Source organism: Pseudochaenichthys georgianus, chromosome 7 (assembly GCF_902827115.2).
Source record: "Pseudochaenichthys georgianus chromosome 7, fPseGeo1.2, whole genome shotgun sequence".
NCBI lineage: Eukaryota > Metazoa > Chordata > Actinopteri > Perciformes > Channichthyidae > Pseudochaenichthys > Pseudochaenichthys georgianus.
In genome coordinates this window covers 28,563,991-28,588,369 of record NC_047509.1, presented here as the reverse complement: position 1 = coordinate 28,588,369, position 24,379 = coordinate 28,563,991, and the positions used below count along the sequence as shown (strand labels likewise).

Sequence of the window (24,379 nt, the reverse complement as noted above, 5' to 3'; positions counted from 1 at the left end):
GAGGAGTCAAGAGTATGAGGTAGTGAAGCAGTTAAGGAGATAACAAAGAGGAGGAGGTGTGAGGAGTTTCAAAGAAGGGGAAAGGGGGCGATGGAAGTGAAGTGCAGAAACCGACCGTTATGGTGCCCATGCAGTGAGGAAAAAGGGAAGAAGGAAGGACGGAGGGAAGGGGAGAGGGAAAAGGAAGGAGAGATTGGAGGGGTGTTGGGACTCAGTATTGGCCTCTAATGGAGTCTAAACATAAAAATGTATCCTCTTAAAACTTAGCGCAATTTCCTCACATCCTTATCCAAATTATAGATTTGTATTTATAAGAAATACTTTTTCCCTGTAAAGGCAGTAAAGCAAATTGCAGAAATATCCATCATTTTTGGGATTTGTTGATACGCGGATTAAAGTGGCAATTTAGCGACAACATTTTTAAATATAAAAAAGGATGGGTAATGTTTTATAAAACTGTTCCAATGTGTTACTATAACTGTCATTCTTTTGATTGCATTTTGACCATTACATAGAAATGAGATGCTCATTTTAAGTAATAAATCATAGACAATCAACCGTAACGCAAAAATAATTTCTCAGAGGAAAATTACAGACGTGAAATCTGATTTATGAAGCATGATTGGAAATCTCTTTAGAGCGAGCTCACTGTCTCATCTGCAGCTTTGAGAAATCTGTGTTGACACCTCTTTCAATAATAAACCCACGTAGATTTCACTACCATTATATTATATTGCATACAATTGATGGATTTTAATGTCTCAGATTATTTAATATTAGTCTTCGGACTGCAGATGTTGGATTTTAGCCATGGAAATATGAAGTACATTTCTAAGTGTTGTGTTTATACAAATACATCTCTTATGATGATGTCTACAGAGCTGAAATTGACAACCTCAGAAACTAGGTTCCTTAAAGGTTTTTTTAAATAATAAAACCAACACTGTGCCATTTAGTGCTTTTAAACATATTCTTTTCTATTCTATAGTTGTCACACTCGTTTAAATTATGATGCCGCATTCCGTTTCACTACAAATGTGAGGGAATCTATGGAGACAAATGTAACTCTATTACTCAATCACACTAAACCCAGGCTGCATGTTTTATGAAATGTTGATGAAGAAATGTATATAAATAAATTGTGCTTTTATGTGCTCCTGATAACTCTATTAGGTCAATTAATACAAACAGGCTCCATTTGAGGCCTAAAGCAGCATCTATACACCAGGTTAGGAAGCATTGGATAGCATGCAGAGGACACGGTGGCCTCAGGTGGAGAGGGTTACACTGGACGCTCAAATCTGAATACATCTAATACACCAATATTAGTATCAGAAATCCTTTATTAGTCCCACAGCGGGGACATTTACAAATGTAACATGGGGCTATTTGTCAACTTACACTGATCATGTTAGGTGCCTATAGAATGGATAGGCAAAAGAGTCATAAACAGATCAGAATAAATAAAAATGTAAAATTGCAGTGGTATTTCAGATTTGAGCGTGTTTTGTAAATCCATTCTCCACCTTGAGGAGAAACTACAGCAGATGGGATTGGGAGGGTTTTCAGCCAAACTAATGGAAAGACACTTGACCAAACACAAAACTGAAGAATAGCAACAAAAAAAGCGACAACAGAATATACAAACCCAACAAAGTGAACGCTTAAAAAAAATATATACAGACAATAACTGAAAGAGACAGAGTGACAAGGAGTGAAAAGCAGGAGTGTGTCTTTTACCTTCTCCATGGTAGAGTTCAGTACATCCTGCTCCTCTCCAGAGCAGGGGGGAGGCAGAGGAGATGCTCCTTCCACCTGAGGGTCCCTTCCACTTGCGGGGGGTTTCCCCTGGCTGTCCACCCGCTCCACAAAGGCCTGGAGCTGCGTGTGGAGGGCTTGGAGCCGGTTGGTCAGAGCCCCCACCAGGGGCCGGTCCGCCAGGTCAGACAGCTCGCAAATCTGGCGCAGAAATAAATAATTTATCTCACATTTGTTTATTATTGGCTGTATAAGGGGACTGCTTGGGATTATGTGGGGCAAATGCAGCATGTGTATGAACAATCAGTGTAAGAAATACATTAAAAAAGGTGTAATATAAATAAAATAAAAATGTATCATGAGGCTGTGTTCTTTGCACTTCTAGTTTCTTCATCTTCAAAATCAGAATGAAAATGAGGTTTATTGCAGGTTTACACATACAGGGATTTGCTTTGGTGTATAATGGTGCATACATAGGACTAGTGCGTTGGTGTTCGGATCAGGGGAGCGCAGGTTCAAACCCCACTGCAGTCAGCTTGTCGTAGACAAAACACTTCACCCCAAGATTGCCACAGTATTGAGTATGTACGTCGCTTATTGCAATAAGGTATTTCAGGCATTTCTGGCAATCTGTTAGTCTCGCTGAGTATGCTGCAGGCCACATTTTGGCCTTTGTTGCGGCTCAAAGTCTGACATGCAGAGAAAATGTTGGTCTCATTTCAAAGCGGAGAATCTGCATATTAATCCCGATATGTTATGATCCACTACAACTAGGCACGATATGATACGAAAATGTTTTTTTTATCCACGCCATCATCTGAACTATAAAGGGAGCTAGGATGGACAATTGAGTGGGATTGAATTTGTGCTGAGTCATTAGGAAAATTTTATTCTGGTGGTAATATAAAGTTATGGTGTACTTGAAGAGCAGAGGATGCCATGTACCTGGCTGTGAGGTTTCTGCAGGTCACACGGCTCCGCTGCGTCGCTGCTGCAGACCTTGTGATAGATGAAGGGGGAGGAGGAGAGGCAGTTGGACTCGGGGGAGGTCAGGAGCTGTATCGCCGTGGAAACCAAGCGAGCCTGGTCCCTCATGGCCAGCAAGGCATCATGGTCCTTATGCCCCAGGTACCCGGGGAGCGAGGTGGTTGCGTCAGCGTTGTCCTCGATCTTCTTTTTCCGCTCCTTCATCTCCAGAGTGTCGGTCTCCCCCCCCACCGGCTCTTTGCGGTGCGGCGGGCTGATGGAAAAACAGAGAGAGCATGTTCAGGGCTTCTCATGCATGTTGGGATTGAACGATGGGATTGCAAGTTCATTATTGACCCTAAAGTGGTTAGAAAATGTCTAAACATCTATAATTGACCTACAGCCTCCGAATATCTACTAAATTGACTTTGTTGTGAGATTGTTTTTCAAACTTTGCTTATAAATCTCAATCTTGCATAGCCAAAGATGTTTCATGGTGCCAAGAGGATGATTTCTACTGACTTTGGTGACCAAAAACAAACTACTCTACGCGGTACCACTTTACAATAAGACTACCCTTATAAAGGATTCATAAAGGGTTTATAATTAGGTTATGAAGTAGATTGTAGTTTATTTATTTATAGTGTCGTGGACAGTCCCCATCGATGAACTGTCACAAAAACAGTAAATGGTGCAGCTTTAGCTGACATGGCTAATTTCCAGCTGTTGTCCCCGGCCAGATGGTAATAGACACCTTTAAAATTACAATATATCAACAGCATTAGTTATAAGAAAATATATAAAATAAAATAAAAAGGAGGAAAGAAAAGTAGATACCGGTGAGAGGATAAAAGAGAACAATAAACAACACACGTTACTATATACAGTACATGTCAGATATAGCACATCACAATCACATCACAGAAACGAGGGGCAACATCCATGATCACAACATGTAACACTCACGCCATACTCAACACAGACTAGTGTGTGCAGGTGTAGTTCTCAGTGAACCATGTTTTTAAGTGAGCTGTGAAGGTGGGATGTGTATGTATGTCTTGGATTTGAGTGGGTAGAGAATTCCAGTTCTCATTCATAACACTCCGTTCGATGTCTCACTATGGGATGCGCCTCATCGCAGAGCAAACAGAAGCATCAATCTCATTACACCAATCCTGATTGGCTGGTGATCTTGACGTCAGCGTCAGGGAATCCACCCCCTATAAGTAGCTTGCGCTACGTCGCATGCGTCATTCAAACACCTCTTCTCGCTTCAGAGCACATCTCTAATGGTAGCCGGGCTAGCTTAACAGTCCACAGACTGAACCCAAATCAAAACTGCTAATACTAACAAACCAGTTAGTATTATAATCTACCTCGCCGTTTCTTCCTCGGGAATTAAGGTAAGGTTTTGATTTTTTCAAGCTAGCAACACACCTGTTGCTAGCTTGCTTTCCCTCACTACCGACACCACGGTAGCGAGGACGTTTTTTCTTTTTCCCTCACAGAGGAGGAAAAGATTAAAAGAAATATTAACACACCAGTTAATATTCTTTGAGAAAAAAGATCTACACCGTTCTTTTTTCTCCGGTTACCTGTTACGAGCGGGTCCTCTCCACGCCACGCGGCGAACAAGATGGACACCTCTCTCCCTCACACCAGAGGAGTCAGGAACTCGGAGGCTCGGCTCTGCGGCTGCGGGTTGAAAATATCAGGCACAGACTCACTAGAAGAACCAGCACCTTACCGTGGTAGAGAGGTTTGTGTGCCCTGATGAACCTGGGGGCTGTGTTGTCTGGAACCTTGTGTTCCTGGTAGGGTCTCCCATGGCAAATTGGTCTCAGGCAAGGGGCCAGACTAAGATTGGTTCAAAAGACCTCATGAAAGACGACACAAGAAGTGAGGATACCCGGCCCGGAGGAAGCCCGGGGTCCCCTTCTGGAGCCAGGCCCAGAAGGAGGACTCGTCGGCGAGCGTCTGGTGGCCGGGCTTGCCACGGAGCCCGTCCGGGCCCAGCCCGAAAAGGCAACATGGGCAACACCTCCGCTTCTCCGTCCCGCGGGCCCACCACCTACGGGAAACAACGATGGGGTCGGGTGTGCTGCCAGAAGGGTGGCAGTGAAAGCGGAGGGTCTCGACAGACCAGACCCGGGCGGCAGAAGCTGGCTTTGGGGACGTGGAACGTCACCTCTCTGGGGGGGAAGGAGCCGGAGCTTGTGCGGGAGGTGGAGCGGTACCAGTTGGATCTGGTTAGGCTCACCTCTACGCACAGCGTCGGCTCTGGAACCTTACTTCTGGATAGGGGATGGACTCTATTCTTCTCCGGAGTTGCTCAAGGTGTGAGGCGCTGGGCGGGTGTGGGGATACTCACAAGTCCCCGGTTAGGTGCTTCGTTGTTGGAGTTTACCCCAGTGGACGAGAGGGTCGCCTCCCTACGCCTGCGGGTTATGGGGGGGAAAACTCTGACTGTTGTGTGTGCTTATGCACCCAACAGCAGTTCAGAGTATACGGCCTTCTTGGAGACCCTGGAAAGAGTCCTGTATGGGGCTCCTGAAGGGGACTCTTTAATCTTGCTGGGAGACTTCAACGCACATGTGGGCAATGATGGAGACACTTGGAGGGGCGTGATTGGGAGGAACGGCCCCCCTGATCTGAACCGGAGTGGTGGTTTGTTACTGGACTTCTGTGCTAGTCATGGATTGGCCATAACAAACACCATGTTCGAGCATAAGGATGCTCATAAGTGTACGTGGTACCAGAGCACCCTAGGCAGAAGGTCCATGATCGATTTCGTTATCGTATCATCGGACCTGAGGCCGTATGTTTTGGACACTCGGGTAAAGAGAGGGGCGGAGTTGTCAACTGATCACCATCTGGTGGTGAGTTGGGTCGAGTGGCGGGGGAAGCCTCTGGATAGACCTGGTAAGCCCAAACGTGTAGTTCGGGTGAACTGGGAACGTCTGGAGGAGGCCCAAGTTCAGGAGGCCTTCAACTCACACCTCCGGCGGAGCTTTTCGGGCATTCCTGTGGAGGTTGGGGACATTGAACCAGAGTGGTCGGTGTTCAAAGCCTCTATTGCCGAAGCCGCGGCGGGGAGCTGTGGTCTCAAGGTCCTAGGTGCCTCAAGGGGCGGTAACCCTCGAACCTCCTGGTGGACACCGGTGGTCAGGGAAGCCGTCCGACTGAAGAAGGAGGCCTTCAGGGATTTGTTATGCCAGGGGACTCCCGAGGCAGTTGCAAGGTACCGACGGGCCCGAAGGGCAGCAGCCTCATCCGTGGCCGAGGCAAAGCAGCGGGTGTGGGAGAAGTTCGGAGAAGACATGGAGAAGGACTTTCGGGCGGCACCAAAGTTGTTCTGGAAAACTGTCCGACACCTCAGGAGGGGGAAGCAGGGGACCATCCAAGCTGTGTAAAGTAAGGATGGGACGTTGTTGACCTCAACTGATGGAGTGTTGGGGCGTTGGAAGGAACACTTTGAGGAACTCCTGAACCCGACAACTCCGCCCTCTATGTTAGAGGCAGAGCTGGAGTATGACAGGGGATCAACACCAATCTCCCGGGGGGAGGTCACTGAGGTCGTCAAACAACTCCACAGTGGCAAAGCCCCGGGGGTGGATGAGATCCGCCCGGAAATGCTGAAGGCTCTGGGTGTTGAGGGACTGTCATGGTTGACACGTCTCACCAACGTTGCGTGGAAGTCGGAAACAGTACCGAAGGAGTGGCAGACCGGGGTGGTGGTTCCCCTTTTTAAAAAGGGGGATCAGAGGGTGTGTGCCAATTACAGAGGCATCACACTACTCAGCCTCCCCGGGAAAGTTTACTCCAAGGTACTCGAAAGGAGGGTCAGGCCGATTGTCGAACCTCAGATTGAGGAGGAACAATGCGGATTCCGTCCTGGTCGTGGAACGACGGATCAGCTTTTTACTCTCGCAAGGATCCTGGAGGGGGCCTGGGAGTACGCTTATCCGGTCTACATGTGTTTTGTAGACTTGGAGAAGGCCTATGACCGAGTTCCCAGGGAGTTACTGTGGGATGTGCTGCGGGAGTATGGGGTGAGGGGGTCTGCGACCTTCAGCACTCACTGGATCGGTTCGCAACCGAGTGTGAAGCGGCTGGGATGAGGATCAGCACCTCCAAATCTGAGGCCATGGTTCTCAGCAGGAAACCGATGGACTGTCCACTCCAAGTAGGGAATGAGTCCTTACCCCAAGTGAAGGAGTTCAAGTATCTCGGGGTCTTGTTCTCGAGTGAGGGAACAATGGAGCGTGAGATGGGCCGGAGAATCGGAGCAGCGGGAGCGGTACTGCAGTCGCTTTACCGCACCGTTGTGACGAAAAGGGAGCTGAGCCAGAAGGCAAAGCTCTCTGTCTACCGGGCCATTTTCGTTCCTACCCTCACCTATGGTCATGAAGGATGGGTCATGACCGAAAGAACGAGATCGCGGATACAAGCGGCCGAGATGGGTTTCCTCCGCCGGGTGGCTGGTGTCTCCCTTAGAGATAAGGTGAGAAGTGCGGTCATCAGGGAGGGACTCGGAGTTGAGCCGCTCCTCCTTCGCGTCGAAAGAAGCCAGTTGAGGTGGTTCGGGCACCTAGTTAGGATGCCACCTGGGCGCCTCCCTAGGGAGGTGTTCCAGGCACGTCCAGCTGGGAAGAGACCAAGGGGTAGACCTAGGACCAGGTGGAGGGATTATATCTCTTCGCTGGCCTGGGAGCGCCTTGGGATCCCCCAGTCAGAGCTGGTTGATGTCGCCAGGGAAAAGAAAGTTTGGGGCTCTCTGCTGGAACTGCTACCCCCGCGACCCGACCACGGATAAGCGGGAGAAGATGGATGGATGGATGGATGGATGGAGACTCACACCAGGTCTGCTCGTCCTGCCTCGGGCTGGAACACGCCCAGGAGGCTATTGACAACCCCGGCTCGTGCGGGAATTGTGCCCGCTTCACCGTAAAGAGCCTCCGCCGACGGTTAGCACGCCAAGCTAGCTTGTCGGGACAGGACCCCCTCATGTCCGTTGATTTGCTGGCTGGAAATCAAGACGCGGGGGCGTCCGCCGCAGAGATTGAGCCCCGCACTGTGTCGGTCTGGGGCTCATCAACAGCGGCAGCTGCGGAACCGGTGGCGGCAATAAACGCGGGAACGGAGCCCCACGCTTTACCAAGCTGGAGCTCCCGGCTGGACCTCACCATGGTTTTGCCCGCGGAGGATGTCCTGAAATTGGATTATATGGAGGACGAAGAGGATGCCTCTGAGTTCCTCCTGTCTGATTCGGATGAGCAAGAAGACGATATCTTCGTGTCATCGGCTCAGGCTGCAAAGCCGGGAGCGATGGCTGCTCTCCCGGGCGATAGCACACCAGCTTCGCCCTGTCTGAGCATGGACCTGCAGGCCGTGTGTCAGCGTGCCGTGTCCAGACTAGACATCCCGTGGCCCGAAATGGTCAAGGAGACCTCCAGGTCCCGTTACGAGGGGAAACATTTCCCCCAAACAACGAGGACGAAGAGGCAACTCCTCCCGGTCTTCCCGGAGATGTTGGATGAGGTGTCGGTCTCGTGGAGAGACCGGCCCTTTAGCAACAAGGCCCCAATCCAGGGTGCCTCCTCCCTAGACTGACGGTATGGAGAGGCTCGGCCTGCTCCGCATACCGCCTATGGAACCGCTGGTGGCAGCCCACCTCCTACCGAGGCTGGTCCCGTCACCAAGCGGACCGATTCCAGTCGACCATGACTGAACGGTCCTACAGAGCCGTAGCGTTGTCCGCCAGGGCTTTGAACGTTTCCTCGCTGCTAACCGCATACCAAGCGGAGCTCTGCGAGGATCTGTCAAGCAATCCTGGACCGGCTGTTCTGGACGAAATGGCCGCGATCACAGACATTTGTCAACCTCACCAACCTCCCAGACCGGGAAAAGGAGGACGTGCTAGACATGCCCATCGTTCCGCTCTCGCCTCCATGCAGAGGAGATGCGAGTCGAAAAAGAAGGAGGACAAGGCCCTCCACCTCTGTCTCCCTCGAAGGGTCACTCCTTCGCCCAAGCTGCCTCGAACCCTGCTCGGTTCAAAGTACCGAAACAGCAGAGGTCGCAGCCCGCCCCGAGTCCCCAGCCCAGGCAGGAGACGAGGGCGAGTTGGCCTAGAAAATCTCCAGTTCCGGCTGCAGCCCAGGCGCAGCCGACCCAGAATTTTGGCCAGCAGTCGAGGAAGAAGAAGCGGGTGGCCTGACAGCCCCCCCTTCTCCCCTCTGTGACAGAGCTGGAAGTCCACGGTTCCCCAGCTCTAGATGTGTTCCCGCTGCCTCGAGAGATGCCTCAACACCATCCTCAAGTCTGCAAAAACACAATATTGTTTTTGTTTCTCACAAAAACCATTTTCCGCTGACGCATCCAGGCTTCAGGCCAAGGGCGCAGCTCCAAAAAATGAAAAGAAAAACAATAAAAACAATAAACAGTCCGCCAACTGTTCCCCTTCTGAGAGCAGCTACGGCCTCTCTCAAAAGGCGGATAATAGATGGGTCTGTGAAGGCACCACCGCCACGCGCATGCGCAGTGCCGGCTGGGGTTGTGAAGGCACCACCGTCACGCGCATGCGCAGTGTCGGTGGGGATTGTCGAAATGGGGTACCACCGTGTTCAGACACTAGAGGGCCCCATAACACAACAAATAGAGACTTAGAGGGTAAGAGACGTGACATCTCCGCTGGCTCTAAGGAGCATACAGTGGAAAATGCTCACAACATCTGCTTGGGTTTTCAAGACAGTAACACAGGGCTACAGACTCCAATTCGCTGTCACCCCCCCCTCGCTTCTCAGGCATTCTGTATTCACAAGCCCGAGGAGAGTCAGCCCATATTCTAGAGAGAGAGATCCTCTCACTTCTAGAAAAGAGGGCTATATCTATAGTACTCGCCGAGCAGAGTCAGAGCGGCTTTTATTCCAAGTATTTCCTCGTTCCCAAACGGGGAGGGAACGGAATTCGGCCAATACTAGATTTGAGGGTTCTGAACAAATATCTAAAAAGATACAAATTCAGAATGCTCACTCACACATCTCTGCTGCGTCTCGTGCGACAAAACGACTGGTTTACATCAGTCGACCTGAAAGATGCGTATTTCCACATCCCAGTATATTACCCACACAGGAAATATCTGAGGTTCGCATTTCAGGGGATCTGTTATGAATACAGAGTACTTCCCTTCGGTCTGTCTCTCAGTCCAAGAGTGTTTGTACGATGTATGGAAGCCGCGATAGCCCCGTTAAGACAACAGGGTATTCGCCTGGCGACCTACCTGGACGCCTGGCTGCTTCTCGCACAGACGGGTTTCATAATAAACACAGAGAAGAGCATGTTGTGCCCAGCACAGACTGTACTCTTCCTGGGTTTACACATGAACTCGGTGCCCTTTACAGCCCGCCTGTCAACGGAAAGAGTGAAACCTTTCAGAGCTTGTCTCGCTCATTTCCAGCTGCGCAAACATGTTCTCTTCAGATCATGCCTGCGGTTAATGGGGCTCATGTCGTCAGCCGTCCTGGTCGTACGACTAGGACACTTACACATGAGTGAGTTTCAGCGCTGGGTAGCCGCTTTAAAACTAAACCCTGCGCGCCATGGTGCGCGGAGAGTAATGGTTACTGTGAAATGCGTAATGGCACTGCGCCACTGGCTGCATCCAACTTTTCTAGTACGGGGTGTGCCTATGGGTGCTGTCCTTTCACGGAAGGTGGTCACCACGGACGCATGTCTGACAGGCTGGGGAGGTATTTACGAAGGTCGTACGGTGAGGGGTCTCTGGAGCAGAGACCTCCAGCGGGCGCACATAAATTACCTGGAGCTTTTAGCGGTGTTCCTCACCCTAAAACGCTTTCTGCCTTTTCTCAGAGGACATCATGTCCTCGTGAGGACAGACAATACGACCACAATATCGTATATAAACCGCCAAGGGGGTTTGCGTTCTCTCCAGTTACACATGCTGGCACGCAAACTGATCTTATGGAGCGGCAGACGTCTCCTCTCTCTGAGAGCGACGCACGTACCAGGAGTGATGAACCTCGGGGCGGATCTACTGTCCAGAGGTGCACCACTATATGCAGACTGGACTCTACATCCAAGGATTGTGAGTCAGCTGTGGGTGCGTTACGGCAGAGCTGCGGTACATCTGTTCGCATCGAAAGAAAATGCTCAATGTCAGCTGTTAGGCGTGGACACGCTCGCGCACGTTTGGCCTCCGGGCTTTCTGTACGCGTTCCCACCCCTAGCTCTGATACCCCCAACTCTGGCCAGAGTGAGAGAGCAACGCCACACACTTATCCTGATAGCTCCGCACTGGCCTGCAATGTACTGGCTGGCGGAGATATATCAGCTGCTGTGCGGGCAGCCATGGCAGCTCCCACTACGCAGGGACATACTGTCTCAGGCGGGGGGGGGGGGGGGGGGGGGGGCGATCTTTCACCCACACCCAGAGCGCTTGACACTATGGGCCTGGCCCGTGAGTGGTACAATCTGAATACAGTGGGACTCCCTCAGTAGGTGATAAACACTATTCAGAGTGCGAGAGCTTCCTCCACCAGGTCTCTCTATGACTGTAAGTGGAGGGTGTTTGAGGAGTGGTGCCTTCAAGAAGGGCACATCTCTTTTCAATGTCCTGTCGGGGTGATTTTATCATTTCTACAGGACTTGACAAACACAGAGCTTTCTCTATGATCAAAGTGTACCTGGCTGCTATTGCTAAAGCCTAAGGTGTTTGGTTCATGTACCCCAATTGACATTGAGGCATTTCCTCCGCCGCTGTGTTCCTCCGAGGAACAGCAGCCGGATTTGCTGTGTCCAGTCCGTGCTTTACGCACCTATATGGACAGATCAAAAGAGTTTCATCATAATGACCAACTCTTTGTGTCCTGGGCTAACCCTCAGAAGGGCAAGCCTATTACTAAGCAATGTCTCTCCCACTGGTTTGTGGAGGCAATTGCTTTGGCCTATACGAGTCAGGGTTTGCAAGCACCTTCGGGTCTGCGTGCTCATTCGACTCATGGTCTGGCTACATCCTGGGCTTTGCTCAAGGGTGTTTCCATCCAAGACATTTGTGCAGCGGCGAGCTGGTCCTTGCCGCTCACTTTTGTCCGCTTTTACAGGCTAGACGTCTCTGCTCCTAGTGTGGCCCGAGCAGTGCTGGGCACCTTGTTGAGTCAGAGCTCTACCTGTTAAGTTCTGGTTGGTTTGGTGAATTTCGAGATAAGCTCGTCTGGCAATACGGGAGCTACAATATCCCATAGTGAGACATCGAACGGAGTGTTATGAATGAGAACTATAGGTTACTTAATGTAACCCCAGCCCTCAGAGTAACATGAAGTGAGATGTCTCACCAGGCGGCCCTCCTTGCTATGGTGAAGCGAGAAGAGGTGCTTATTTTGAATGACGCATGTGACGTAGCGCAAGCTACTTATAGGGGGTGAATTCCCTGACGCTGACGTCAAGATCACCAGCCAATCAGGATTGGCGTAATGAGATTGATGCTTCTATTTGCTCCGCGATGAGGCGCATCCCATAGTGAGACATCTCACGATATGTTACTCTGACAATTGGGGTTACGTAAGTAACCTATAGTTTTGTATTGCTATGACCGAGAATGATGACTGACTGTACTCTTCCTGAATGGGACTGATAGGTCGCCATGTGTGGAGCTTCTCGTGGTCTTCTGGTGTTGTTACGTTGAGTAACCAATGAGTTAAGAGGTGGAGGGGCTGTATTGTGCAGGATTTTGTAAACCAGAACGATGTTCCTATACTTTATTAAATCTTCCCAACTCAGGATGTTATGCTTGTTGAGGATGGTACAGTGATGGGAGCGGTTAGGTTTCTGGTCCAGTACTTTGAGGGTTTGTTTGTACAGGGTTGCTAGTGGCTTCAGTGTGGAGCTGTTAGTTTGCCCCCAATTTGTGAGACAGTATGTAAGATGTGACATGATCATGGCATTCATGTGTAATTTGGCAGAATTCAATGTCATTGTGTTTCTTATGTATTTAAAATTTGCTAGGCTAAACTTGACTCTTTGGGTCACTTTTTTGACTTGTGTTTTGAATGTTAAATTAGAGTCAATAATGATTCCAAGGTACTTAACCTGAGGCACAATGTTAATATGTTCACCTGAGATGCTTATATTTGACACAATGTTGCATTTTCTTTTTGTGAAAAACATTCCAACTGTTTTGTTGACATTAAGCTGAAGACAGGAGTGGTGTAGCCAGCTAGTGATCAGCACTAAAGCTGAGGTCAGTTTATCAGCAGCCTTTTGCTTTGTGTTGGCATGCACATATATCACAGTGTCATCGGCATATAGCTGTGTTTCCACATCAGGACAGACAGATGGCAGGTCATTAATATATAGGGAAAAAAGAAGTGGACCAAGTATTGAACCTTGTGGTACTCCGGTGCTTAAGTCTAGAGCTGGAGAGAGTCGATTATTGACGATAACATGCTGACGCCTACCAGTGAGGTATGATTCAATCCAACTGAGTGTTAATGGAGAGCAGTTAAAGCCGACAGTTTGGACAGAAGGACCTTATGGTTGACTGTATCAAAGGCTTTGCGTAAATCCAGAAATACTGCACCAACAACACCTCCTTTGTCAACCATTGCTTTGACCTTTTCTATAAAAAAGCAGTTGGCTGTTTCGGTTGAATAATTTGCCCTGAAGCCAAACTGCATGGGATGAAGTTGAAATGGACTGTTGTTTAAGAAGGAGACAAGCTGTTCTGACACCCCACTTCTCAGCCACCTTGGATACTACAGGTAAGATGCTAATTGGGCGGTAGTTGTTGATGTTCAGAGGGTCACCTGACTTGAAAATGGGGGTTACAATTGCAGTCTTCCATGCACTTGGGAATGTCCCATGTAATACAGATGAATTGATGATTTGGGTAAGAGGGCAGACTAATGCGGCTTTCACACCAGCGCTTTTCAGTTTCTAGCTCCGAGCGGGAGCTTTTCTGGTTCAGCTCCGGTTTCCCTTTTCAGCTCCCGCTCTGTGCACACCGCCCACTGGCGCCCCAGAGCTGCCCTTGCTGCGTCATGACGTCACCGTTTACATCGCTGATTTGCCCCCCAACGGCAGCTCACAACAACAACAACAACTGCGTCGGGTCGATGATCGTGTTGCTTTTAATCACACGAAGCCAGAATAAATTGAATAACGACTTCTCCAACCTTATACTTTTCTCCAGAGTGCCGTGGTTCATTGTTTATTAATGTGTTTCTGCAGCATTGACCGACCGCTGCAGTATTGGCTGCTCTTCCACAGGAGTTTATTCTCCCGTTAGCTCCCGGTTAGCTCACACTGCAGCGGCCGCTCTAAAGTATTCACTATCCGACTCACACAAGCAGCTGATGCATATCCCCAGTTCCCTTAGCCTAAGTGAATGTGTGTCAGTCAGAATTGACACTGTTTGGTATCACAATGCTGTTATGAAAGTTTCTCTGGTATAAAACGGGTGATGTTAGCATAGCAACCGAAGCTAAACTGACTACTTGCATCCGATAGCTGCAATAATACAAAACAACACGTCTGCCTCTCTCCACAATGATCGATAACAGCGAACGGATGGTCAAAGTAAGGCACAAATAAACAGAATCACGCGAAGCCTGGTTAGTGTTGCCTGACTTTATAAAGTGTGTTTATAGGCACTACTGCTTGTAGGCAGGCATAACAGTCGACCCATGGGAGGTGGGTTTAGTTTCCTGCACGCCTCGACGTAAGAGAGACGTAAGCGACGTCACCTCTTAGCTCCAAAGCTCTTGCCTCTGGACCGACAATTTTTTGGAGCTGGAAATGAAGCGGATTCCGGAGCTAAGAGCCGGCGCAGCTCCGGTGTGAACTGGAAAACCCGGCGCTTTTCAGGCTCTAGCTCCGAGCCGGAGCTGAAAAGGCGCTGGTGTGAAAGGGGCATAAGTAATCTTGCAGTGATTTAAGCATTGTAGAATCCATAGCGTATGTGTCCTTAGCTGTCGAAGTTTTAAGAGAATTAATAATTGCGTTGGTTTTTAATTCCGATATGGGTTGAATGCAAAAGGACATCTTACTTTCGTCGACTTTGATAATATGTTCTGCTCTCAAAAGGGAAGGTCTGTGCAATCTCATCTACAGAATTGATAAAATATGTATTAAAAAAAGCTATGGCAAGTTGTTCTGGGTCTTGCACTAGGTTACCATTCTCTTTTAGTTCCAGCTGCTTTTTTTGCCTGTGCTTGATTCCCAGTAAGGTTTTAATCTGTTCCCAAATTATTTTAGTGTTACCTTTTGCCTCATTAATTATTGTTATGAAAAAGTTGGCTTTGGCCTTTCTGATTGTTTGAGTTACTTTGTTACGTAAACCTATGCCTGTCTGTAGTTAATTTAGTTTTCAGTGCTCTTTTCAGTGCAAAGTCTCTTTCCTTCATCAAGTTCAATATGTCCGTATTGAACCAAGGAAGTGCATTGTTTTTGTTTTTTCCACTTTTCATTTTTCTGGAGAACATCTGCACTAAATCATGTAGCTTGGTCGCAAACATTTGGCTGTCTGTTTCTACACTGCTCCCAGTTAGCATACTTTCCCAGTCAGTCTGTTGCACAGCTTGCTCAAAGTTTGCAAATTCATTTTTTGGTATTCTTAGTTGTTCCAGAGGTTTGTAAGAGTGGTGGAACCGTTTCTTTGTGAGTTTTCTGGATATTAATATTAAGTTGTGGTCAGATAGTCCAGTGATGAAATTAAATGTTTTATCCACTCTCTCAGGTTTATTACTTAATATTAAGTCTATTTGTGTCTGTGAGGATGAGGTTATTCTGGTTGGTCCTTCTGTCATTTGTGTAAACACTTTATTCATTATTAAGAACCATTTATAAACCAGTTTCAGTTGTACTGAAACTGAAAAACTACCTTGGGAGGCACTCAGCTGAGTCCCCGGCCTCTGCGTCCGTCTCCAGAGCCAGTCGTAGTGAGGAGGAGGAGGAGGAGGAGGAGGAGGAGGAGGAGGAGGAGGAGGAGGAGGAGGAAGGAGCATTGTAGGAGGCCAGATCGCAGCGCTGCAGGTTAGACAGAAGCACTCGGTTCTCGTACTGCAGCTTCTTCACCTTCCCGCCCAGCTCTCCAATCTGAAGCCTCGCCAGTCTGAGCTCCTCCTCCTGGGCGGGGGCGTCTGTGCTGATAAGCACCGCCCCTTCCTGTATGGAGTGCATCGGGCTGTCGTTAAGCAGCCCGTCCAATGAGTTAGACGACATGGAGGACGTTGGAGGCGGGAAGTCAGATTTGTAGCGGTTAATCTCGTTCATCAGGAGTTTGTTCTGTTCCTCCATCTCGATGAGAGACCTCCTCAGAAGCTCCGCCTCCTCCTCCACAAACTGGAGGTGTCTCTGGAGCTCCATGACGTTTTCAGACGAAGCCCCGCCCCCAAGAACCATGGCTCCTCCCAGGCCAAGACCTGACCCCAGACCACCGCCAACACCACTTAGTTCCTGAGGGCAATCTAGAAAAACAATTACGATAGGTAAGTTACATTTTAAATTTGAAACTAAGCGGTATAGTATATGGGAAAAAGTCCTTTCTGATGTATTGTTGAGAGTTATATGAGAAGATTGACAACACTCATATGGTAAATATAAATCTGGAGCAAGAGGCCTGTTAGCTTAGCTTAGCATAAAGACTGGAAACAGTAGGAAACTGCTAGCCTGGTTCTGTCAAAGGGATGGTTGTGACTGTATACATTCTTCTTAACGCGGATGAAAAGCAACGCACACTCCCTAGTAAACCACAAAAAAGCAATGACTTGATATTCTCAATCGATCCAATACGTGAGTTTAAAAGCTACCTTGCTTCATGTCGTCCATCTCAGCTCGGAGCCCCCTGTTTTCCACCTCCAGCTCCACGATGCGTCGACTCAGCAGGTTGGCCTCTTCCTCCACCAGCTTCAGGTGGACTCTGATGTCCGCCTCACGGGTGTGGGGGGAGTCAGCGACCTGAGGGGGAGTTAACGACATTAAGAAGAAGAGAACAAACTCTTTCATCACCTCCGCACTTTCAATCAACTGTAGACATTTAAAAAAGCATGAATTAATGAAGCGCATACAGGTCTTTCTACCATTCTTATCCCATTTTTCTTTGCACCACTCCATTCATTGTTGGAAAGGACAAACTGTCATGTTGTTATCAATATGAATAGTTATGAATATATATTCAATATCAACAGTCCTGGATATTCAAATCCTCATCTTAAACACAAGTAACTAAAAAGTACATACTGTAAAGGAAATCGGCTTTTTGTTTTCAGCATTGGTCATTGAAATGGCTCTGACAAGATTTGGGATTAATGAGGTGTTTATGCTGTTTTCGTTACAATACAAACCAACCTCTGTAGCGTTTTCCCAGCCATTTTGGAATTCATTTTTTTTATTGGGTACAAAGGGTCTGGACATTTCAAACGTTGACCCCTATAATAGCTTTATTGCTCCATTAAGCAGTTTACAGGCAATCATCAAGATGTAAACAACTAAATGGTGAGAAAATGATGGAAACGAAGGGTTTCGATTTTCCTTAAGATGTTGTCAGAAAACACTTACATGTATGGGAGCCGCCACAGCTCTAAATATGAAATAAAACTCCTTATCCATCTACCATCTTTTCCATGATGTGGTAGTTTTTGATACTGGATACCGATGTTATGGTTTTGCTTACTTAATAAGTGTCTGAAACAAGTTTTAATAAGCTCTCAAGTGAATATCTAGTTTCTTTCTGTCCTCCTCATCGTCTCACCTCCTCCACGGTGAGCGAGGCGTTGACGTCTCCGTACAGCGACCTGAACTTGGCCAGCTCCTCTTTCATGGCCTCACTGTCCTTCACCAGCTTGGTCAGCTTCTTGCACATCAGAGCTGATTCCTCTTTGGCAAAGTGGAGCTGACACTTCAGGTCTGAATTGTCCTCCTGCGGTGACGGGACAGAAACAGAGAAGAGCACAGAGGTGACGTTTATACGAAAGCTTCGGTGTCACAGAGAGGCTAACATGCACACACACCGTGCAAAGGGGGGTTTCTATGTTTAGCACCGTTAGAAGTAATACAATGATGAGTCCTTGCATTGTTAAGTCATTTTAATCAATAAATAAAAAATATAAATGTGTTATGAGTTCCAGCTTCTGTCAATTCCTTTACTTGTGCAACACATTTTCTTTGGGTTTTTAGGAACATTTTTTTAATCAAAACTTAAATCAATAATTACAATATTAATTTAGTGCTGCCTGAAGTATTTGAGTAAAGAGGAAGTAATGAGAGCGACATTGAGGATTACGTAGAGACAAGGATGCTGCTCATGATTTTCCCGTTTCACTTTGAATGATACAAACTCACACTAAGGCAGCCATTGTTGAAAACAGACAGGACAAAAGACACACAGAGGAAGGAGGACTTGACTTATCTACACAGGGAAAAAGGTCAAATGAGGGGAAAGGAAAATCTGACGGAAATACACAGAAAGTAAAAGCTGCAGAAAGATGGATGAACGCACAGGAACAGTGCAGACACACACTCAAATAAGGCAAGTTAAATATGTGCAGATAAGTGGACAACCTCAGAGGTCTAGGGTGAGATACGTGATGGTTTTTGACATTCAATTATGTTCTGTAAAGTTCAGTATTTTGAAAAACATGATTATGTTTGTGCATATCTCTCATGATTATAATATAAAGCCAAAAACAGTTTGCATGTCTGCCGTTTAAACACAATAAAGTGGGATGAATTGGTTTTTCATTCTATTCAAAACTGCCTTGAACTTGGAAAAATAGCGACAAAGAGCAATGTGACTAGCTTGTGGCTTTCAGCTACCAACTGGTGAGGTCAGAGTAATGCTGTGTTTGTTCCTTGTGAGGCTCTTACAAAGAAACACAAAGGAAACTCCAGAAAACCCTCATTAGTGGTTTGCCTCAGATGTCATACAGCATATGAAGTGTATAATTACTGACAGACAGCGATACAGAATACATATTCGTAATTTTGAGCTCAATGACTTACAGTACGCACAGCATTGTAAGCAGTATCCTATTTACTATCTGGTAGGCTATTTTAAACTATTTGGATTTACATAGCATGAAAATAAGTTGTTAAGAGTAGCAGATAGTTCGATAATGGGAAAGTTTGAACAGAAATTGAACAGCAGCACAAGCAAAGAATAATCAGGGAAGTAACTCAGGAATATTAGTATACGGCCATATGTATTCATAATAAACACTAGCTAGCCTTAGCAACGTTTAGCTATCTGTCCCGCTAGTTCATATAAGGCTGTAGCAGAACATACATGTCAATCAAATGTACTTAATTTTTCAGAATTGACATTGTCGATCGACTCAGTTGTGAATGGGAAAGTCATTTCTGACAAACCTCTGAGTAACATTTTAGGCACAGGATTGGTCAGTCTTACTGCTCCCACAAACCTCATTTGGAAAGTTGTTTTCAAAGAAAAAAGCTTGAATAACCCCAATGTAAAATGCATGCCCAGCACCAAAGCGCAGACAGATACAGTTAGCTAATAGCTAATGAATATAGTGGAGCATTTGTCCGCAAAAGAGCCAGAACAAATAAGGAGCTAGAGGAGTGAATATAGGAATGGTGGTTATTAACAATACTTCATAAATGCTCACATATCTTCTGGATTTGTGAATGGACAAGCGAATTGAAAATGTTTGCCAAAGAAACATGAGCAAGGGCTTGTTGTGGTGTGTTTTTGCCCCCTTGTGGCCAAAAAAACAGTTAAAGCAACATCCAACTTTTTAAGGAGTCGGCTCTCAAGATAAATAGTATACATATTCATGTATTTATCTCCATCTCAATGTAAGCTCTTACTGCTGCTGGTCTAAGGCTGCGGCCACACGAGGACGAAAACGGTTGTTTGCGTTACTGTTTAGTGTCATATAGACCGTTCGGCCACACGAGGACGACCGAATACGGCACTAAACGACTGAGGAAACGATAACGGGTCCCAAGGTGGATAGAACGGCATACGCAAACGCTCTGGGGGGTCAAACGGCTCCGTGTGTACGCCCTATACGATCATTTTCTGATAATGATGAGGCAATAGCCCCGCCTATCCCCACCTCTGCTGCTCACCCCCGAGTCAAAGTAAACTGCACACTGAATTCAGATTATTTATCTTTCTCTCGATATGGACATAAACGCGAGTGAAGTCTAATCTGACAGGACGGAGACACGCAGCTCTGCTCACCTGCAGCTCCTCCCGCTGCAGCAAAACACACACTTCAAGTCAGATCGTCACCCTTAGCTATTTTAATTACCTCTCAAACTCCCTAAACTAGTTATAAATATGTTTATTTTTACTGTCGACCGGGTCACTCATTACTGGATCAGCTGCTGCATGAAACAGACACTGACGCTGTCCGAAGAGAGGGAGGAAAAAGAGAGGCTCCGTGTATTTTATTATTATATTATATAGAGTCGTTATTCATTTGTTTTAAAGCTCAATAAATAACAAAGAAGACCTTTGACCGGCACTTTTATAATTTTGTCCGGAAGATTTAAACTTTAATACACGTTGACTGGCGAAAAACTCTGCCCGGTTCCCTCGGCCCCCACCGCGGAGAATAAACAGAAGGGCAACCATGACAACCATGCTTCTTCGCTGCTTTTGTGGAGGAAGTTACAGCGCCACCTACAGGCTCCTGCATATGTACTGCAGCTTTTCCAGCGGTTGGAGCTAAACGGAGCGGTCTCGTGTGGACAGACACTATCCGGACAGAGCCTCTGTATCCGGATAACTATTGCGTGTGGACGGAAGCTTTTTTGCGATTGCGTTTGCGTTAATCCTATGCGTTTAGCCGTTTTCGTCCTCGTGTGGCCGCAGCCTGAGTTAACCCTGTGCACCTCATTCCACACAGGCAGCTCTGTGGCTGTATTTGTTTTACGGCCTGCGGAGCGCTTCCAACCACATTAAGCGAGAGAGAGAGAGCCAGCAAATGTACGGCCTTTTATGGAATGTGGCTTTGAAAAGAAAGGCTTGCATTAGCAGATGGAGACATGGTGCTGGGGAGAGAATTAACTTGACTGCAAACACCTTCTTTGGCGATATGTTAGTCCTGTGGGTTTTTAATCAAAGCTCATACACTTCTTACTTCAACAGAGATTTAATTTTGTTTAACTGTGTGAATTATTTCAGTGGTGTGGAAAACTAAAGAAGGGAAGGACATTTAGAATTGTAGTTAAAGGTGGGGTAGGTAAGTTTGAGAAACCGGCTCGAGATACACTTTTTGTTATATTCCATGGAATGCTCTTAACATCCCGATAGCAATGAATATCTTAAGTGCTTTGACAAAAAATCCATAAAAAAAATTCATCTGTAGAAGCCGTAATACTGTAAAAAGTACAACCAATCCGTTTAGCCGGCCCGGCTAAAATAACTGGATGGCCTACCTGCCTGTCAGCCTTCCATCTGTGCACAAACTTATCTCGTGCCCTCATTGGTCATGTGCGCGTTAGTGTCTGTTGGAGGAGGGGCTCTGTAAGGAAATGGCAGATTTTTTCCGGTTGTGTATTTTCAAAGTCGAGCGCACTCCAGCTGGTTTCTCCAAAATTACCTACCCCACCTTTAAGGGAATAGTAGTTATTTTTGGGGGAGGGAAGAGAGCCTGATCTAAGAGGGAGATTTAAGTGTGTTTCGAATCCAGATCTGTAATCCAAACATAAACAAAAACTGAGTATGTGAAGATTACATTGTGTGCAAACGACTGCAGGGCATGATGGAGGGTAGAATTAAATATGAAGAGGAGATGAGGAGGGATACAGAACAGTCAGATTTATCTGCTTCAAACTGCACACGGCTTGTTTGGACAGATAGAGTGTGATCCCCAGAGGAAATAGGTCACAATCGGCAGAGAGACATCCCCGTCATGAGAGGCAGGAACACACTTAAGGGATCAAACATGATAGATCTCCAACATGACAGCTTGTGGTCAGTGGACATAGACAACTTTTACATGTTTTTATCTTAAATAATTCAGCATATAAAGGCAGAAAATAGAAGAAAAAACAGCTGTTTCAGGGATGACTCACAAACAAAGTGATCATAAACCCTGTATGTACCGTACTTTTCGGACTATAAAGCGCACCTGCATATAAGCCGCAGCAGCTAGATTGTCCGTCTGTCTTGCTCTCGTTCTGTCTCTCGGTTCCACTTTTACTTTGGCGCGCTACCTGTCTCACTCTTTTCCGGCCTCCAGCTTTTCCTGCTGGAGCCCGCCGCTTAAAGGTGGCGGGCGCGGACCGGTCATAGAGCCCATAGAGTTAAAGGTGGTTAATTTTACCTGTAAAATCCATAGATTTAGGAGGTTCCCTAGTGGCCGTTAGCTGTACAACAAAAATGGGGAAAAAAGTCGCGGCTTATAGTCCGAAAAGTACGGTACTTTCATTATAAAGCTTATCTTCAAAATATATTAAATTAAGAGAATGAAAGGAAGCCAAAAGCAAAACATCCTATTTATACTGGGACCTTCTCTGCATTGTTGGATACAATTACATTAAAATACAGTAGGTGTACATCTCAGACAGGGTTGCTGTTGTAATGATATGACATATTGAATTGTGTGACTGTGTTTATGCTCTCATAATATATAATAATACACATCTATGTAATAATGAATATGCTATTACATAAAGCCGGATACACTTTTGTTATGTCTGTGGAGAAACTGGAAAACACATTTTGAGGATCAGCAATATCTCAGATGGCGCTCTATCCGTCATTGTGTGTGTGTGTGTGTGTGTGTGTGTGTGTGTGTGTGTGCGTGTGTGTGTGTGTGTGTGTGTGTGATAAGTGGCAGTCTCTCCAGGTTTAAGTGTCTTAAAGGTTGACTTTCTGAGACAGCACTTTGTGGCTCTTATTGATTTGTTAGACCATCTAGAGGAAAACATGGTTGTGTGTTTGTGTGTGTGTGTGTGTGTGTGTGTGTGTGTGTGTGTGTGTGTGTGTGTGTGTGTGTGTGTGTGTGTTACCTGTGGGCAGAGCTTCTTGTCAGGTTTGTTGTTGGGTCGTGCTGCTCTTTTCTTCTGGGAGTTCTGTAACACAAACACATACAGACGGTCATTAGTTAGCTGGGACACCATCAGCTATGAGCAGTCTAGATAAGATGAAGAATTGATTCGATCTAAATCAACACAGAGGGAGTGAAATATGACCTGTAGAAGAATACAACGCAGGTATTACAATTTTGCAGGATAAACTCATCCCAATTGCTTTCAACTTCTGATTTATCTTTTTACCGTACTGTGCTAAAGCAGACATGAGTGACTCTAAGAGTTTAAACAACACGCTCACGTTTTTGTTGTCTTACACTGACTCAAGAGTTATTCAAACACGTTCAACCATTATAAGCTGTTTAGAGTGTTACATAACACAACTGACCACTAACCCCTGTATAATTTCACCTTTATCTCATCCGAACAGAGCCATCATCTCAACTGCCAGCTGCTGCACAGACATGGGAAAATATCTACAATCATCCACTGTTCCTTTCATTCTAATGCAATTTTGTCATTGTCGGGATTTTGAAGTCAACAATAAATGACTGCAGGTTTTGCAGGATGCATTCTGACCATGACAGTTCCCAACAGTTTAGCAAGATCCGAGTGTATCACGTTATATGAGTATTTTAACATGTGTGTTATAGGTTTTTGTGAACGGTCTTCAAAGGCTAAAATCCCAAAGTTCCCTCCAGAGGGAGTTTCCGTCCCCCCCCCCCCCTGCCTGAAACGCCTCATCACTATGTAACACTAGCGCTTCTATAGGCTAGCGCTCCAACACATGTATGTGATGTGATTTCAGACAGAGGGTGAAAAGAGGTACTGCAGCACAGCACAGGCAGCATGAGACAAATAAAGAGCTTTTTGAACATTAAAGCATGGAAACATGTCCCAGTAGAGTCACAAAATAGAAATATGAACCTGAACATTTGCATAAAAGGGCCCCTTTGATAGACAAACTAAATGTCCCTTAGGAAACAGACACTTAAAATAAAAGTCACTTAAAACAAAAGTCCATTATCACTATTGCCATGTGGTGCAAAAGTAAGATTCATTTTATTTTGACAGTTTTTTTGACAACTTGCCCATGCTTGCCTTGTCCAACACAGTTTCTGTCCCTCTCGTACTGATCTCCAGGGGGGTATACTACGAAGCAGGATTTTCGCTTAGCCGGCTAAATTCAGGGAAAACTCCGGCTTTCCGGTCCTACGAAGCTGGTTCTCTTTTTAGCAGGCTAGATCTCCATGGTAACTTATGCTTAGCGGCTAACCTGGTCGGGACCTGGGGGGTATACTGCGAAGCAGGATTTTCGCTTAGCCGGCTAAATTCAGGGAAAACTCCGGCTTTCCGGTCATCCGAAGCTGGTTCTCTTTTTAGCAGGCTAGATCTCCATGGTAATATATGCTAAGCAGCTAACCTGGTCGGGACCAGGTTAGGTTGCAGGCTAAGAGCTCAACTCAGTGAAAGCACCGCCTGCTGACCAATCAGAGCTCAGTGTGCGGAGTTTAAAGCGATCAAGTCATATTACAGGAGAAAGGAAATACAGAAAAACTGCCGTCGCAGGAAAGACGGCCGGCAAAAATCACCGACTGTGTGAACGTGAACATGAATAGAATATCACCTC

At 46.6% G+C, this 24,379-nt stretch overlaps 1 protein-coding gene across 2 annotated transcripts in view; it reads right to left on the bottom strand.

The window, feature by feature from the left end:
• The window catches only part of mtcl2 (microtubule crosslinking factor 2), a 140,441-nt gene that overhangs the window by 37,853 nt on the left and 78,209 nt on the right, over window positions 1-24,379 (bottom strand). For both annotated transcript variants that reach the window (XM_034086782.2, XM_034086783.2), the window contains exons 5-10: window positions 22,729-22,791; window positions 17,492-17,659; window positions 16,551-16,698; window positions 15,623-16,208; window positions 2,704-2,998; window positions 1,741-1,959 (exon numbers count right to left, since the gene is read on the bottom strand). In XM_034086782.2, coding sequence (XP_033942673.1) covers window positions 1,741-1,959; window positions 2,704-2,998; window positions 15,623-16,208; window positions 16,551-16,698; window positions 17,492-17,659; window positions 22,729-22,791 — 1,479 coding nt within the window. The remainder of the gene's footprint in view (window positions 1-1,740; window positions 1,960-2,703; window positions 2,999-15,622; window positions 16,209-16,550; window positions 16,699-17,491; window positions 17,660-22,728; window positions 22,792-24,379) is intronic.